Source organism: Lepus europaeus, chromosome 5 (genome assembly GCF_033115175.1).
Source record: "Lepus europaeus isolate LE1 chromosome 5, mLepTim1.pri, whole genome shotgun sequence".
Lineage (NCBI taxonomy): Eukaryota > Metazoa > Chordata > Mammalia > Lagomorpha > Leporidae > Lepus > Lepus europaeus.
In genome coordinates, this window is record NC_084831.1 from 102,171,553 (window position 1) to 102,189,976 (window position 18,424).

Genomic DNA, 18,424 nt, shown 5'->3' on the forward strand with positions numbered 1-18,424 from the left:
AAGCCATGCTGAGCTGGTGGCCAAGAATGCATGGTGGAACCTGCATAAAGAGGTGAATTGTGAACTCTTGGAAAACCTGGCTGACCGAGGGGTCAGGGAAGAGCCATGGGCTCCTTCAGAACATTGTGAAAACTGTGAATAGACCAGACCCTCTCTCGGGTGTTATAAAATTCCCGTCTCTTGTTTGTTACCACTGACTTTACAGAAGTGAATCTGCATCAAGACAATATCAACGAACACAAAATAAATCAAGCAAAGCCTCATTTCCAATGCTGTAAAACTTGTATAAATTAAAAGCAAATAAACAAACCGTGGACAGAGACAAAGTGGGCAGAGGAGGCAGTGAGGACCCACAGAGCCCTCTCGGTTTGCTAAGATGAAAGTTCTCTGCAATTCTTAGGAAGATTGCCAGGTGTGAAAGGCTCAAAGCCAACTCTCTTTTGTGAAAAGTCAAGTCCTCCCTGCAGAGGGAGCAGCTCAGGGTGCTGCCTGCACGGGGCCACTGTGCTGCAGCAGCACCGGGGAGGACACCAGTCCACTGTGACAGAAAGGAGTCCCGGAAACTGGCGGCGTCCCAATACTGAAACTCCCACCCCTCGAAGAGAGACCTTGAACCCTGGTTAGGGAACATCTCCAACAAACTCACTATCGTTGAACTAGAAAGTGAAAAAGGGAGAAAAGCACCACAGGCAGGCTCTCTGGGGCTCACTCCGCTCCAGCCAGGCCAGCTTCCTCCTCCTCCATGTTCTGCCACCTGCACCCATGGCACCTGATGCTCTCTGCCCGGATGCTGCTCCCAGACATGGAGAAGGCCCAGTCCCGCACCCTCTTTGAATAGTATCGGCACTTGGCACCATCTGACAAACGACACCTTTGCTTAATGTCATTCCTCAGGAGCTAGGCTCAGACTACAGGCACTGAAATTTTATTTTTAAGATTTTATTTATTTGAAAGATAGTGTTACAGACAGAGAGGGAAAGACAGAGAGAAAGGCCTCCCATCTGCTGGTTCACTCCCCAGATGTCTGCAGCATCCAGAGCTGGGCCAATCCGAAGCCGAGAGCCAGGAGCTTCTTCTGGGTCTCCCACATGGGTCCAGAGGCCCCCACAAATGGGCCATCTTCTGCTTTCCCAGACCATAAGCAGAGTGCAGGATTAGATGAAGAGCAGCTGGACATGAACCTGCACCCATATGTGATGCCAGCGCCACAGACGGAGACTTAGCCTACTACGCCACAGCACCGGCCCCAGGTACTGAGACTTTTGCCCAGAGCTGTGTCCCTAGTTCCTACAATGGTGCTTTAACAAGTACTCCCTGGGGTGGAGTGGCCTTGTGGCCCAGTGGATTAAATGAACACTTGTGCCTGATCCAGCCCCTTACTAATGAGCCTGGGAAAGCAGCATGAGATAGCTTAAGTACTTGGGCCCCTGCCACCCATGTAGGAAATCCAGATGGAGCTCTGGGCTCCTGGCTTCAAGCTGCCATTTGGGGAGTGAACCCCCAGATGAAAACCAAACTCTCTCTCTCTCTCTCTCTCTCTCCATCCTCCCATCCCCCAAGGTGGCACGGGGCTTGAGGCACTTCTGCTGTCATAACAGTGTGGCTGTGGCCAAGCAGGACAACTGGAGGCCACACTGCTTCTGACCCCTCAGCAGCTGGCAGAGCTGGGCAGCCACGGCTGAGTGCTTAGACTCGGCACAGCTTCGGACTCCACGTAAAGATGGACGTTGTTGCATCACTGGGCTCAGAGAGCACAGACCACGCCACTTTCCTCCCTCGCGGGAACCCGGAACAGGAGGGCCAGGAGGGGTTGCTGCACGCTCCCCTCCACCAACACCATTGCTCCTTGGGAGCTCTTCTCAGAAAAAGGAAATCCCCCAAGAACAAGAGTGCTCCAAATTCCTGTCTGGGGACAAGGAGAACGCACCACACTGAAACCTGCGACCTAATGCAGAGCGAGGAGAACACAGCCGTTATTTGCATGAAGCTCATTCTCAAGCAGCAGCCAAGGCAAATGGGCAAGTCCGTGGCATCTTTTTATCAAACAAATGATCCCCGGGAGTGGAGGGGAGTGGCTCATTTTTGCAGTGGGAATGTAGGATTTCTCTATAGTCTCATGATTTGTTTTGGTTTGAAGTCAAATCTTTTCATCTGCGTTGCAACTTTTTAAACTATTTACTGGCAAATGCCAGAATTCCAAGACAACCTGGGAGTCGACAGGGAAACATGCCAAGATGGTGCTGTAGCTTTGGATTTTCCGGGCTCTGTGATCCCCAAGGGCTCACCCCAGCTGGCAAATGTGGAATTCACCTGTCATAAGAAACATCATCTCAGGCCAAAATGCACGATATGAAAAATAACCTCTCCAACTGCTCAGGACAGGTCAAAATACGGGAAAGACACTGTGGAATCTAATATGCAAAGCATTGTTCAAACCAATCACCAGTGATATAAGCTGTATGACAGTTAATTGTTGCTTTATTTCTACATTTTTTTAAAAAAATCAGGAAACAGTCATTTTATAAACAAACTTTCTTTTTTAATGTAAATGGAAATAAAATATGCAGTAACACCAGAAATAAAGTATCTTAAACCCTGGGCTTTTCTCCAAAAGATGAAAGATCTCTTTTTTCAAAAGATACAAGATGCACAGATAAATCACATTCATACCTGAAAAAGTCAGAGAACAATTTAGATTCATAATGAAAGTGAATGTTTTCATATGCTTTACCAGTTTGGAATTACAAAAATGTTAGCAAAATTATTCATTCCCATAATTTTTATGAGTAAAAAATAGAGCAAATCATGTACCTTAATAGTCATTTTATGTCTTACTCAAATGTACAAATAACTCTAAAGATAGTGCCCGTTCTTATTATACATACTATAAAAATACTGAGATATTTACCAGGCATAACTAATATAGATGAAATTATATTTTATGTTTCACAATCACAGTCCATCTTTTCCCTTTGGTTCAGAAAATAAAAGAGGTAGGTTCAAACAAAGTAAATGCCTACTACATCACAAGGTTTTCATTTAAATGTTGGCAGCTTAAAAAAATTATAAGAAATTGAACTCAAATGAGCTTTAGGAACCATATAATACCTTCAACTAATAAATTTTTTCTAGGTTCTAATTGCACAAATCAGAAAAGATACTTGAATACAAAATTGGCTTTGGTAAAATTTAAAAAATGCTATCAATATTATAAACTAAAGTTTCCAAATCATACCACATTCCTCAAACTTGGGGCAAGAGAGAATATGAATGTATATGTTTAAAAATTGGGTCTTTCATTTAAAGTAGGTATCTAATATATAAGATTAACACATACTACTATTAATATATTTTTGCTTCATTAATTATATTAATAGTATTAATTAATACCATTCTTTAGCTTTGTGCTTCAAAATTAAGAATGGCAGGTTCAAAAAAATTCTGCAGTGAGGATAAATTGAGCATGTCATTCACTTTTGATTAATCTACTTCATGTGAGTTGCAGAGAAATTTCACATCACTAAGAGTGGTCCCAGGAAGTCTTCCTGACTAAGGAAAACTTTTCTGATTTGAAAAGTGGGAAACAAAGTATAAGGGTTTGGCTTTTGGTTTTTGTTTATTTGCCACTGTCTTGGTTGATAATGGTGACATGTGACAATCAGTATATAATATAAGGAATCAAATAACAGTGCAAGCAAAATGGAAAGGTGCCTACCGAAATAAATAGTTTATCACTCCTTCTTATAAATTCCACTACCTATGTGCATTCCTGTTCCACTTAAAGGTGAAGATATAAACTCTATTCTTATTGGACTAATTTAAGGCATATTTTAAGTGCAGTGATTTTCTGTTTATGATTTTAAATGGAAATGCTAAGACGTCTATAGATAAATTCAAAATATATCTATCTATATCAAGGTTTCTGATCATTTTGCTTTTAAAAAGACATACAAAGCCGGCGCTGCGGCTCAACAGGCTAATCCTCCGCCTTGCGGTGCCGGCACACTGGGTTCTAGTCCCGGTCGGGGCACCGATCCTGTCCCGGTTGCCCCTCTTCCAGGCCAGCTCTCTGCTGTGGCCAGGGAGTGCAGTGGAGGATGGCCCAAGTCCTTGGGCCCTGCACCCCATGGGAGACCAGGAGAAGCACCTGGCTCCTGCCATCGGATCAGCGCGGTGCGCCAGTCACAGCGCGCCTACCGCGGCGGCCATTGGAGGGTGAACCAATGGCAAAAAGGAAGACCTTTCTCTCTGTCTCTCTCTCTCACTGTCCACTCTGCCTGTCCAAAAAAATAAAATAAAAAAATAAAAAGACATACAAATATAAAAGAACTGGCATATATCTAAATCAATCAAGATAAAGATTAATGATTTATAATTCTACCACAAAAAACAAATTTAGTTCCAGCAAATACATTTTGAGATTGAGGACTAAAGTTAGAGATTTGCAAAAGGAGTAATACTAGAAGATACAGTACAATTTTGTGGCTTTCCAAAACTTATTAAAACTATGACCTTGAATATTTCTGTGTATAGAAAATTGAGCTCAAATGTTTGAAGTGATCGTTGATATGTTCTTCCCTCTGGTGGAAAAAAAAAAAAAAGTAGAGCTTTTTGTTTTGGTTTGGGTTTTTTTTGCCACAGACTTGTTGCAATTTTAGGAGAAACATTCTCTCCAGAGATGGTTGAAGATTTCAATAATTATGCTGCAGCACAAGCCTCAACCTATCACTTCTGGGTTACTCCTAAGGTTTGCTTCATATTTTCATAGACCACGTAGCTGATGCCTACAGCAGGGAGCACCTTCATGAAGTTTGGGGTGATGCCTCTGTAAAGTCCTGGGAGTCCTTCTTTGGAAATTATTCTTCTAAAGAGGCCCACCATGTTCAGCTGTGGGGCTCCTTCCAGCATGGCTAGAAAAGAGAAAATTTACAACAGCCTAATTGAAGCAAGTTTCATTAGAATTACAATAAATAGGACTCAGAATGATATTCTATGTTATATTGAAAGGTTAACATTTATTCTAAGGGTTCTGAGAAAATATCTCTTTATATAATTCTCTTTGTACAGCATCTAATAGTGAGTGCCCTGATGATAATAATGTTGGTAGTAGCAACTATTTATTGAGAAATGACTGCAGGCTAGGTACTGGGTTAATTTCTTCCACATCAATTGTGCAAGGTAACTGTTAAACCCATTTTGTAAATGAGGAATTGGGAGATGTGGAAGGGTGGAGAAGCTTGTCCTGTAACCCCAAGATAGGAAGTGGTAGAGCAAATTTCACACGGTCTACCTCCAACATCCATTCACTCCATCCGCACCACCCGGGCCTCTCTCCTTCCTCCTCTTGAGTCAGGTGCAGAAGAGAGAACAGTAGGCAGAAGATGGGAAACCTTTGGAGAGCTTAGGCAAAGTTTAGAGGACCTGGGCCTTTTAAATAACATTAGCAGGCAAAAAAGGAAGGAGTATAGGTATAAGGAAGGAGTGTAGTATAGTATAACAAAGACAAGGGCAGGACCAGGAGTGTGTGCGCGTTGCAGGATGTGGTTATCACACTGGCAGCTGCAGGTTAGAGGTAGGCAGGTTAGGGATGGGGATGTGGAGACGAAGTGAAAAAGTAAAGGTGGGCCAGAGTATCAAAGGTTTTAAAATTTCCTCAGCGACCTGTTTGGACTTCACTCTGAAAAGACTGAACAATTGCAAAGACATCTGAGCACGTGTAAATGATTAGACCTTGACATTAGAAACGGCAAGTCTAGCCACCATACACAGCTCCAGATTGGAGCTGGCACCGTGGAGGGCTCATTAGGAAGCCTGGGTTTGAATTCTAGCTCCACTGTTCACCAAAAGCATATCTTGTGGAAGTTCCTTAATCTCTCTCTGCCCCAGTTACTTATCTGAAAAGTGGGGATAAGAGTGTCAGTCTCTTAAGATGACTACGATGGCTACAGAGACAACAAACAAGAAACAGGGCCTTTACTCCTCACGAGTTTCTGTGTAGCCACGTGACTGTCTCTCAGCCCCTCCACCGCGCCATGCTTCTTCCTGCCCCGGTGCCTTCACATGAGATTTTTCTCAGGCTAGAAAGCCTCTCCCATCCCACTCCACCTGCTTGTGCTCAGCAGCCCCACCTGCCTTTCCAGTCTCAGCACACACGGCTGCGTTCCTCAGGGCTGGTAGAGGCACAGCAGACTGGGCCACTGTAGGGTCCACGCAGGCATCCCCTATGGGTGCCGGTTCCTGTTCTGGCTGCTCCACTTCCAGTCCAACTCCCTGCTATTGTGCCTGAGAAAGCAGTGGAAGATGGCCTAAGTCCTTAGGCCCCTGTCATCCATGTGGGAGACCTGGAGGAAGTTCTTGGCTCTTGGCTTTGGTCTGGCCCAGCCCAGGCTGTTGTGCTCATCTGGGGAATAAACCAGCTGATGGAAGGCCTCTCTCTTCCTCTCTCTCTTTCAGATAAATAAATAAATAAAAGATTTTTTTAAAAAATGGCTGCATTTGGGGCCAGTGCTGTGGTGCAGTGGGTTAAAGTCCTGGCCTGAAGTGCTGGCATCCCATATGGGCACCAGTATGAGTGAGTCCTGGCTGCTCCACTTCTGATCCAGCTCTCTGCTATGGCCTGGGGAAGCAGTGGAAGATGGCCCAAGTTCTTGGGCCCCTGCACCCACACCCACGTGGGAGACCTGGAGGAAGCTCCTGGCTCCTGGCTTTGGGTCGGCGCAGCTCCAGCCATTGCAGCCATCTGGGGAGTGAACCAGCAGATGGAAGACTTCTTTGTCTCCACCTTTCTCTCTAACTCTGTCTTTCAAATAAACAAATCTTTCTTTAAATGGCTGCATTCTCCAGCTCCCAAGTTAGGTTATAGTCCCTTACTCTGTGCTGCACTAACCAAGGAGAGGTTGGATGGATGTCGTCTCCCCTCTAAAATGGCAGGAACCACATCTGAGTTGCTGGCTGCTCTAACCCCACCACCTGGCAGTGTCTATCTGACAATGGCTCAGGAAGTATGAGTCAACTAATGATGGACAGCTTGCGGGAGGAGTGGTTGGGAGAGGGGTTAGAGACGGAGCTGCAGATACTGAGGGTGTACTATTTAAAGAAACATGGTACATGATACTGTCCAGGCAACAAGAAGGAAAAGCAAGCACAGAATGCATACTTTATGACAGAGTAGGTGGCATACTGGCCGCCAGCAAAGAGTAAGAAGTGAATAACCAGTGATCTGGCAGAAGAACCAGGAGGGGACAGTGTGCTCAAACCCAATGAGAGAGTCACAGTGAGGAGGAATCAGGGTTGAGCAGCTGTAAGGGTCCATGCAGCGCTAATAATAAGCAATTCCATTCACCAGGAATTTAACAAGTGCCAGGTTTTACATATGTTGCTGTTAATTCTTACCACACTGCACAACGCTCATTCCCATTCACAGGTGAGAAAATGAAAACTCGAGAGTTCTGGGGCAGTGTTCTGAACCCAAACTCACCCAAACGCCCAAGCTTCTCCTCTTAAAGCATGCATTCAAAGTACCCAAAGAAATGTCTTATATTGCTTACATGTAAAACATACATCCTGCTTACAGTGCACCTGCACTGTAGCTGTGGCATTACAATTTCATGAGGAGGGAGAGATTAGGAAAAGAATTTCTGTAAAGGTCCCTTAAGGAGGCAATAACAACAACAAAACATGGAGAAATAGAATGGGTAGAGAAATAGAATGGGTGGAGAAATAGAATGAGTGGAGAAATAGAATTGGTAGAGAAATAGAATGGGTAGAGAAATAGAATGGGTGGAGAGATGCCGTCTTAGATGACACTGTGCTGCCTCAGTAGAACATGAAGTTCCAGAGCACATTACTGACACTACCCTTTTACTATATTTCTCTGATCAAAAACTCACCTTGAGCCTGCATGCGTGTTCTCACCAAAGCCAAGGGGTAGCTGGCCAACTGGCCACAGGTGCTGGATAAGGCACCACACCCCAGCAACACCAGGACTCCAGGGTTGGCAGAGTCTTTTGCAAAATTATCTAGCCAGTGGGACTTCAAGAGCTGCCAGAGAAAGAGAAAAAAGAAGAGAATGAATGGCAAAGTGTACGACTGCTTTCACTCGAGGTGAACATTTGCACAGCTATTCTCATCCTTATGAGAGATGGACAGGAGCAGCAGGTGCTGCTGAGAGATACAGGCCACTGGGGGTCAACACAGGTGCCTACAGTGGTTGCTCACTGTCTTCTAAGCAAGCACGAAGGTCAACAGCACACCAATGCCATGGGATCTAAAGCACATTTCTTACACGAGTACTAACAAAATAATATCCTACTACTTCCTGTATCTCCTTTTCCACTTTGCACATTATTTCATTTTGGCCTTAGAAAAACTTGGACACAGATGTATTATCCCTGACTTCATAAATGAAAAAAATGAGTCTCTGTGGAGTTTTCTAACAAGAGTCAGGTGTGCTGACCCATTGGCCAAGCTCTTCCCTATTATCCTAGGACCCTGCAGTTCACTAGAAGGCAGCTGCTGGGAGAAATTACATTATCTATAGCTTAACTTCTTAAACATAAAATATGTTAAGTATAAAAATGCTAATATGTAAAAAAATTATTCCTAGTCCAAATGTTTATATTTTTTAATCCCCTAAGATTGGAGGATCACTTGACAGAAGTCTTGCACGCTATATTCCAAGCACTGAAATAAGCTGCCAACCAAGAATAAAACTGTCAATCAAAAATGAATGAGAAATTCAGACCACCTCAGGAAAACAAAAACCAAGAGAGTTCATCACCACCACAGCTGCCCTACAAGAAACACTAAAGGGAACCCTTCGAGTTGAAAATAAAGGACCACAAACAGCAGCACAAAACCACATGAAAATATAAATACCATGGGGAAGGCAATATATAGAAAACTGAAATCCTACAGCATTGTCATGGAGGTGATAAATAACTTTTGAAATCTAGTATATATTTTAAAAAACAAAATCATAAGAAGTAACTGTGAATGTGTTATGAACAGAAATACAGCAGAGAAAGAAGTAATTTGTATCATCAATAACACAGGAAAGAGGAGGTCAAAGATATAAAGGAGGGGAGTTTTTACATGTGAGTGATGTAATCAGCATTAAACAGGCTTTTATAACTTCAATATGTTTTATATATTTGCAAGAGTAATGACAAAGCTAATGTCTATAGAGTAAACACAAATGAGAAGGCAGTTGAACATGTCACTACAAAAAATTCAACAAGATACAGAAATACAAATATTGCATGACTTCACTTATGAAGCATCTAAAATATACAAATGCATACAAAGTAGCTAGGGGGTTATCAGGGGTTGGGGGAAGTAGGGGTAGGGAGTTACAGCTTAACAGTTAAAAAGGTCCTGTTTTGGAGTGATGAAAATGTTTAAGAAATATTTTGTGCTGAAAGTTATGTAACATTGTGAATGCTATTACTGCATTGAATTGTACATTTAGAAATGATTAAAATGGCAAACTTTATATTTTGCCATAATTTTTAAAATATTGATAATGTCAATATACCAAAACCATTGGACTGTACACTAAGTAGATCAAATGCAAGTGGTAGAGGAGCTGTAGCTCAATAAAGTTTTTTTTTTTTAATTTCAATATAAATAGTAAATTCCTCTAAGAAAGCTCTCCGTACACATCCCAGCAACCCCTCCACCTCAGGATGGGGCCCTGCTAACCTGTGCCCTGGCAGATGCCTTCCACAGCACAACCACCACGCTGGGCCCTAGCTGTGGACTTCTCCATCTCCCACCAGACCTTCAGTTTCTTAAAGGCAGACACTGCATTCTTATTTCAATCCCAAGATTCAGTATCTAACTCAGTGGCTTATACACAGTATGCAATCAATCAATGTTTGTCAGATTCATCAATTATTAAGTGATGGCAATGACAAGGTTGACCCAAGTTTCGTATTGAGCTGTCTACTCAATACAAAGATAGAATTTGAGTTACCCACATGAGTCACTTGCTGGCTTTGCCACTGGCAGATTTTGACAAACCAATGAAAATGTGACATTTTTGCTTATTTTGTCTCCCACCGTAAAGATTCCTAGCACCATCTTCTAAGTTGAACAGCTATACCTGAATTTGAGTCTACTCTCTTCATTAACCAAAATACATCAGAAAGAAACTAACACAAAAGGGACTCCATGCACTTGTCCTCAAGTACTCAAAGCACTTGAAAAGAAAGATCAAAGAATGCATTCTTGAGCCAACTTTGGTCACTTACTGTTTTCTGGTATACATCTGCCTCTTTATAGAGAAATTCTAACAATAAGAGCTATTTAACCCAGATTCAGAACCAAGACGCTGCTGCACACTCACCTCATACACAGCAAGGTCTATGCCTGCATAAGGTATGATGCCTAATAAATTGGGAACATAACCTTTGTAAAAAGCTCCAAAGCCTTCATGTTTCAAAATCTTCTTGGCACAGTCATATATTCCAGAGTATTGTCCAGTTTTGCCTACAGCCAGCCTGGTTTTCAGAACCTGGATATAAAAAAAAAACAGGATAAAATATTATTCTTCATATTCACTCTATTATCATGAAATTCAAAATAAGAAATTTTACAAGGAACAAATACCCACACATATTGTAACCCAAATGGTTATCCAACTGGTTGATAGATTCTCCCTAGCATATTAGCTCTACTGAGGAGGTAAGATAGTAGCCAGGAAGACTTACTTATTGCAAAGAGGATTTGAATGAGGGTAGTGACAGAGGACCAAAACTGACTGTTGGTTGATTTGGTAGCCAGTGATGGAAACACTCCAGTGTTTTGGCTTGGAAATAGGATGGGGGCAGAAGGGGATGGGAAGTAATGCTATTGAGATGAAGGATGTAAGAGGAAGTCAAGTATTGAGTTAGGACACTTTTCTGAGGGGTATATGGAGCAATAGGAGCAATTGCATTGTGATGCTTGCAAAGTTATGTTAACATGCATACCACAAAGCAGTAGAAATTAAAGAGTGTATCTTAGATCTTTTCAGTTATTAAAAATTCTTTGAGAGAGAGACCACGATGGCAGAATAAGGAGGGAGCTACTGCTCTAGTCTAGGGGAATATAGTTTAAAAAATGTGGAGAGAGTACAATCTCAGGGAAGAGCTAGGGAGAAAATGGCAGAGGAAACTCCATGCAAATTAGAGGGACACCATGGACCTACATGGAGGGTGTAGACACACACAACTCAGAACACCAGCAGCCAAGAGGCTCAGCACCAGTTTTGGAGAATGAGGTGAGACCAGACTGCAGCAGCCCAAGCCACTGGAGATAAAGCTGCAGAAAGAGCCTGGCATGGGTCCAGCTTGGAAGCCTATGGGGGGAGAGTATACCTGCCAACATAAGGGGAAAAAAGGGGGGCACTTTTCTTTCTCCCTGACTACCCAGCGCCAGCATCCTATAACTAGTCAAGAGAGGGCAGGTGCCATTTTGGACATATGTAACAGCTGCACCAGCTCATGTCTGTATGCCCAGCAACCAGAAGAGAAGAGACGCCTAACTCTGGCTAGGAGAATTGACAGGAGGCTGGGTGCTCATAACTGTGGACCCCCTGTGTGATGGGACGGTTAAAACACTGTGGCTGCATGGGAAGGTGCACGGTGTGGCTGGGTCTTAGGGTAGTCACTGTGGGCAGCCCCACACACTTGGGGCTCCCTGAATCCCTGGTGAGGGTCACTGCTGTATGATCCATGCTTACACCAAGGACTGCAATGGAGGAGGGGGAGAGGGAGGAGAGGGAGGGAGAGGAGAAGAAATAATTAGAAAACTAAAAAACAGTGTTGGATATTTGTGGAATACTATCAATGGACCCAACAAACGAGGTCTTAGGAGTTCCTGAAGGCATGGAGAGAATGGATTATAAGGCCTTTTTAGTGAAATAATTACAGAAAACTTCCATAATTTGGTAAAAGAAAGGAACATCCAAGTACAGGAAGCACACAGAACTCCTAATAGACATGACCAGAAAAGATCCTTACCATGATACATTGTAGCCAGACTCTCCACAGTAAAACATAAAGAAAAGATTCTAAAATGTGTACTAGAGAAACACCAGATTACTTTCAGAGGCTCTCCAAATAGACTCACAGCTGAATTCTCATCAGAAACCATACAGGCGGCCAGCGCCGTGGCTCACTAGGCTAATCCTCCGCCTTGCGGCGCCGGCACACCGGGTTCTAGTCCTGGTCGGGGCACCGATCCTGTCCCAGTTGCCCCTCTTCCAGGCCAGCTCTCTGCTGTGGCCAGGGAGTGCAGTGGAGGATGGCCCAAGTGCTTGGGCCCTGCACCCCATGGGAGACCAGGAGAAGCACCTAGCTCCTGCCATCGGATCAGCGCGGTGTGCCGGACGCAGCACGCCTACCGCGGCGGCCATTGGAGGGTGAACCAACGGTAAAGGAAGACCTTTCTCTCTGTCTCTCTCTCACTGTCCACTCTGCCTGTCAAAAAGAAAAAAAAAAAAAAAAAAGAAAGAAACCATACAGGCTAGGAGAGAATGGCGATATACATTCCAAATCTTAAGAGAAAAAAAACTATAAACCCAAAAAACCATACCCTGCAAAGCTCTCATTTATGAATGAAGGTGAAATAAAGACCTTCTATAACAGGAATTGAATTTATCACCACTTGTCCAGCCATACAAAAGATGCTTACAGATGTGCTATACACAGAAACACAGAAACATGGTCATCACTATTAAAGGAGGTGAGGGCAGAAAATCTCCTAGTAAAATAACAAAGGAAATCCAAAATAAACAATGGGAATATTTATGGGAAAATGGCAAGGCAAAGTCTTTACTTATCAATAGTCACCTTGCATATAGATGGCTTCAACTCTCCAGTTAAAAGATACAGACTGGTTGAATGGATTAAACACAAAACCCATCTATTTGCTGCCTACAAGAAACACATCTCACCAACAAAGATACACAACAAAGTGAAAGGAAGGAAAAAGATAACCCATGCTGACATAAACCAAAAAAGGTCAGATGTAACAATCCTAATATCAGACAGAAAAAGACTTAAACATAAAAACAGTTAAAAGAGGCCAGCGCCATGGCTTAACAAGCTAATCCTCCGCCTTGCAGTGCCGGCACACTGGGTTCTAGTCCCGGTAGGGGCACCGGATTCTATCCCGGTTGCCCCTCTTCCAGGCCAGCTCTCTGCTATGGCCCGGGAGTGCAGTGGAGGATGGCCCAAGTGCTTGGGCCCTGCACCCACATAGGAGACCAGGAGAAGCACCTGGCTCCTGGCTTCGGATCAGCGAGATGTGCCGGCCGCAGCGGCCATTGGAGGGTGAACCAATGGCAAAAAGGAAGACCTTTCTCTCTGTCTCTCTGTCTCTCTCTCACTATCCACTCTGCCTGTCCCAAAAAAAAAAAAAAAAAAAAACAACTGTTAAAAGAGACAAAGAAGGGCACTATGCAATGATTAAGGGATCAATTCAACAGGAAGATGTGACTATAATAAACATATACGTACTTTTTTTTTTAAAGATTTATTTATTTCTCCCTAGGCTCTAGTCATGGGTCATAGTCAAAGTGGAAGTTCTCTCCTCCCTTCAGAGAAAGGTACCTCCTACCTTGATGGCCCCGTTCTTTCCACTGGGATCACACTCGCTGAGATCCTTCATTTAGGTCTTCTTCTTCTTCTTCGTTTTTTTTTTCCAGAGTGTCTTGGCTTTCCATGCCTAAAATACTCTCATAGGCTCTTCAGCCAGATCCAAATGCCTTAAGGGCTGATTCTGAGGCCAGAGTGCTATTTAGGACATCTGCCATTCTATGAGTCTGCTGTGTCTCCCCCTTCCCATGTTGGATCCTTCTCTCCATTTTTGGTTTTTATTAGTTAGTATTAGAAGACACTAGTCTTATTTGTGTGATCCCTTTGACTCTTAAGTCTATCAGTGTGATCAATTGTGAACTGAAATTGATCACCTGGACTAGTGAGATGGCATTGGTACATGCCACCTTGATGGGATTGTATTGGAATCCCCTGGCACGTTTCTAACTCCACCATTTGGGGCAAGTCCGATTTTGCATGTCCCCAGTTGTACATCTCCTCCCTCTCTTTTTCTCATTCTTATATTTAACCAGGATCACTTTTCAGTTAAGATGACGCCATAAACAAGAGTGTTAAATTGTTAAATCAACATCAAGAGTCACTGTGTACTTATGTCCCATGTGGGATCTGTCCTTAATGGGTTGTCCAATGTGAAGTAATGATATAGCTAGTACTGAAACAGTATTTTTACACTTTGTGTCTACGTGTGGGTGCAAACTGATGAAATGTTTACTTAGTATATACTGAATCGATCTTCTGTATATAAAGATAATTGAAAATGAAAAAAAAACTTGGTGTTAAATTGGAAATTACATAGAAAATTAATCAATTTTTAAAAAAAAAATATCATGTAGGATCTCTGTCCTTAATGTGCTGTACACTGTTATTTAATGCTGTAACTAGTACTCCAACAGTATTTTTTCACTTTGTGTTGCTATGTGAGGGCAAACTGTTGAAATCTTTATATATACTAAACTGATTTTCTGTAAATAAAGAGAATTGAAAATGAATCTTGATGTGAATGGAAGGGGAGAGCGAGCGGGAAAGGGGAGGGTTGCGGGTGGGAGGGAAGTTGTGGGGTGGGGGGAGCCATTGTAATCCATAAGCTGTACTTTGGAAATTTATATTCATTAAATAAAAGATAAAAAAAAAAGATTTATTTATTTCTTTGAAAGAGTTACACAGAGAGAGGAGAGGCAGAGAGAGAGAGAGAGAGAGAGAGAGAGAGAGAGAGAGGGAGGTCTTCCATCCATTGGTTCACTCCCAAGATGGCCGCAACAGCCAGAGCTGTGCTGATCCAAAGCCAGGAGCCAGGAGCTTCTTCCGGGTCTCCCACGCGGGTGCAGGGGCCCAAGCAGTTGGGCCGTCTTCTACTGCTTTCCCAGGCCATAACAGAGAGCTGGATCAGAAGAGGAGCAGCCAGGACTAGAACCAGAGTCCATCCATATGGGATGCTGGCACTTCAGGCCAGGGCATTAACCCGCTGAGCCACAGCGCCAGGCCCTATATACGTACTTAATTACAGGGCACCTGGCTATTTAAAAGCAATGTTAATGTATCTAAAGGGAGATGCAGACTACAATACAATAGTAATGGGGGACTTCACTACCCCACTTTCAGCAAAGGACAGATCAACTAGACAGAAAATCAGCAAGTAAAAAACAGTTAATCGACACTACAGACCAAATGGACTTAATGGATATCTACAGTTTCTCATCCTACAGTTGCAGAATATACATCCTTCTCACCAGTGCATGGAACTTTCTCTAGGATGGACCAAAGGCTAGGCCATAAAGCAGAAAATTCAAAAAAATCAAAATCATACTATGCATAGTCTCAGACCACAATGGAATGAAACTGGAAATCAGTAACTCAAGAATCTCTAGAACATATGCAAACACATGGAGATTGAACAACATGCTCCTGAATGAACAGTAGGTCAGAGAAGAAATCAAAATAGAAATCAACAAACGGTTGAGGAGCAGGTTTTTCTTTTTATAGTATTTGTTGAACTTTTTACTTAGTATAGAGTTAATCTTCTATGTATAAAGTTGATTGAGAATAGGTTTCAGTAAAAAATAAGAATGGGAGTAGGAGACGGAGGAGGAAGAAGGGTGGGAGAGTGGGTGGGAGAGCTGGTATGGTGGGAAGAATCACTATGTTCCTAAAGTTGTATTTATAAAATGCATCAAGTTTGTATACCTTAAATAAAAGGTTTCTGAGGGAAAAAACTTCTTTGATGTATCAATAAAGATATCAAAGTCTACTTTTTTTTGGCTCTAAAGCAGGAATTGGCAAACTTTTCCTTTAAAAGTCAAACAATAAATATTTTAGTTTTTGCAGGCTTAAAAGATGAGGTTTATGTTACATATCCTTTGCTTTTTTATGTTTTGTTTACCTTCCTTTAAAAAATTATTTCCATTTATTTGAAAGGAAGAGATAGAGACAAACAGAGAGAGATATTTCATCTGCTGGTTCACTTCCCAAATGTCCACAGCAGCCAGGGCTGAGCCAGGTCAACCCTGGAGCCTGGAATCCAATCCAGGTCTCCCACATGGTTGGCAGAGACCCTAGCACTTGAGCCATTACTACTACCTCCCAGGGCGCACATTAGCAGGAAGCTGGATCAGAAGCAGAAGTGAAACTGAAAGCCAAGCAGTCCAATATGCCTGTCAAATGCCTGCCCCTACCTACCTTTTTTTTTTTTAAGAATTATTTTATTTATTTGAAAGAGTTACAGAAAGAGGTAGAACCAGAGAGAGAGAGAGGTCTTCCATTCCGTTGGTTCACTCCCCAAATGACTGCAATGGCCACAGCTTAGCTGATCCAAAGCCAGGAGCCAGGAGCTTCTTCCAGGTCTCCCATGTGGGTGCAGGGGCCCAAAGAGTTGGGCCATCTACTGCTGCTTTCCCAGGCCATAGCAGAGAGCTGGATCGGAAGTAGAGCAGCTGGGACTCGAACTGGTGCCCACATGGGATGCCAGCACTGCAGACTGGGGTTTTAACCCACTACGCCACAGCACCAGCTCCACTACTTGCCTTTTAGACACATAATCATTCTTATCTCAAGAGGCTGTGTGCAACAAGGAGGGCCATAGCCGCCAACCCATGCTCCAATGGAAGGAGGTCTAGTTAGGATCACCATCATTCTAACAAAATCCTGAGGATCCCTTATGAAATTCATGGCACAGAAACTCTTCAGAGGGAACAAGAGTCTCAATTCTCATCAACATAGTGGTACTTAGCCTTTCAGATGGCCCCCAATAACCTCTGGATCCTGGTATTCGCTCCCTTGTGTGGTCCCCCCACACTCTGCCAAGGTTGGATTGTGGGACCTTGCTCTCTCATCACTGGCTGTAGGGAGAGCTGGCTCCCATGCTGAGAGGATACTCAGGCAGCCTACAGAAAGGTCCATGTGGTGAGGAACTGATATCACCAGCCAGTAGCCAGTGAGGCCTGTAACACCCACACCTGGGTAAAGCTTGCAAACACACCATGCCCAGATGAGTCATAAGTTGACTGTGGCCCTGGCCAGCACCTTGACTGCAGGCTCTAAAAAGCCCGGAGCCAGAAGCACCAGTGAAGCTGCCCCCAGATTCCTATAGAAACTATGAGAAAGCAAATGCTTATTTCTTGGAACTGCTGATTCTGGTATGAGTTGTTACACAGCCTCAGAGAATGAGCAGACACAAGGCTGGCAGGTGTCACGGGGGTACTCACCTCCATGGGATAAATGAACGTCTGTGCAGTGGCTCCAGCCATCGAACCCGAAATAAATCTCTCAAAGGTTCCTATTTTTTGTCCTTCCTCAGTGAGCAACTTCTTGTACTGCAAGAGTAAAGCATTAAATGCACATTAGTATCTGCTGCAGACTGAGCTGTGCCCCCCAAATTCAGAATGTACTTAGGGGTTTACCCCGACATGATGGTGTCAGGAGGCGGGGGCCTGAGGAAGTGCTCTGGTTTTATGGAGGTCAGAAGGGTGGGGGTCCTCCTGACAGGAGTGCCCCTCTCAGAGGAGACACCCAACAGCTGTCATCTGTCTGTCTCTCTCTCCCCCTTACATTGGCACCGGGAAAACGCCCCGTGTGCACACGTTGAGAGGACAGCCTCCTACAAGCCAGGATGAGGCCTCACTAGGAACCAATGACTGGGCCTTGCTCCCAGGCTTCCCAGCTTCCAGAACTTTGAGAAATAAACGTCTCCTGATTTTTAAGCCACTCAGTCTGTTGTATTTTGTCATGGAAGGCTGAGTTAATTAGGACAATACCAAAAAGCAAATCAGCTCCTAGAGGCTAATTCACTGACAATGCAATGATGTGTCTCAAAATCCACACACTGCATTAATAACGGCAGAAAGGCAAGGCGTGGAGGACAACATGTTCAGTTTACTGCACAGTGGATTCCAAGTTGTATTTCCAAGGATACACACATTCCAAAGACCAGGCACAGCTGCCCCTTTGCTAAGACAGAATAAGGGCATTCTTTCCCAATGCAAAGAAAAATAAAGGGTTAACAAAGCTTTGACAACCTTCAGACACTTCCCCCATAATGTTTTTAAAAATGCACTTATTTTTACTACTGTGAATCAAACCATTAAGCAACAAATATATATCAACCAAATGACTTAGAAAACCAGCTTTTGTAGACCACACATATAATTATCCTAACACATCAACCGCAGCACCTCCCAGACCTACTAGTACTAAAGCAGCCCAACCAAGGGTGGAAATATAACCTACATGTGGCCAAAATATTGGGATGTTGATACCACAAGCTGCAGATTCTGACAAAGCTGGGCTGCAATCCCAGAGCCACATGGCCCTGAGCAAGTGCATGCATA

At 43.5% G+C, this 18,424-nt stretch overlaps 1 protein-coding gene across 1 annotated transcript in view; it reads right to left on the bottom strand.

Moving 5' to 3' along the window:
* Positions 1-2,518: 2,518 nt before the first annotated feature.
* The window catches only part of LOC133760006 (mitochondrial adenyl nucleotide antiporter SLC25A24), a 60,975-nt gene continuing 45,069 nt past the window's right edge, over positions 2,519-18,424 (bottom strand). Inside the window, exons 7-10 of the mRNA XM_062191860.1 lie at positions 17,303-17,410; positions 10,349-10,516; positions 7,890-8,040; positions 2,519-4,910 (exon numbers count right to left, since the gene is read on the bottom strand). Of these exons, the coding sequence (XP_062047844.1) occupies positions 4,726-4,910; positions 7,890-8,040; positions 10,349-10,516; positions 17,303-17,410 (612 nt within the window). The 3' untranslated portion in view covers positions 2,519-4,725. The remainder of the gene's footprint in view (positions 4,911-7,889; positions 8,041-10,348; positions 10,517-17,302; positions 17,411-18,424) is intronic.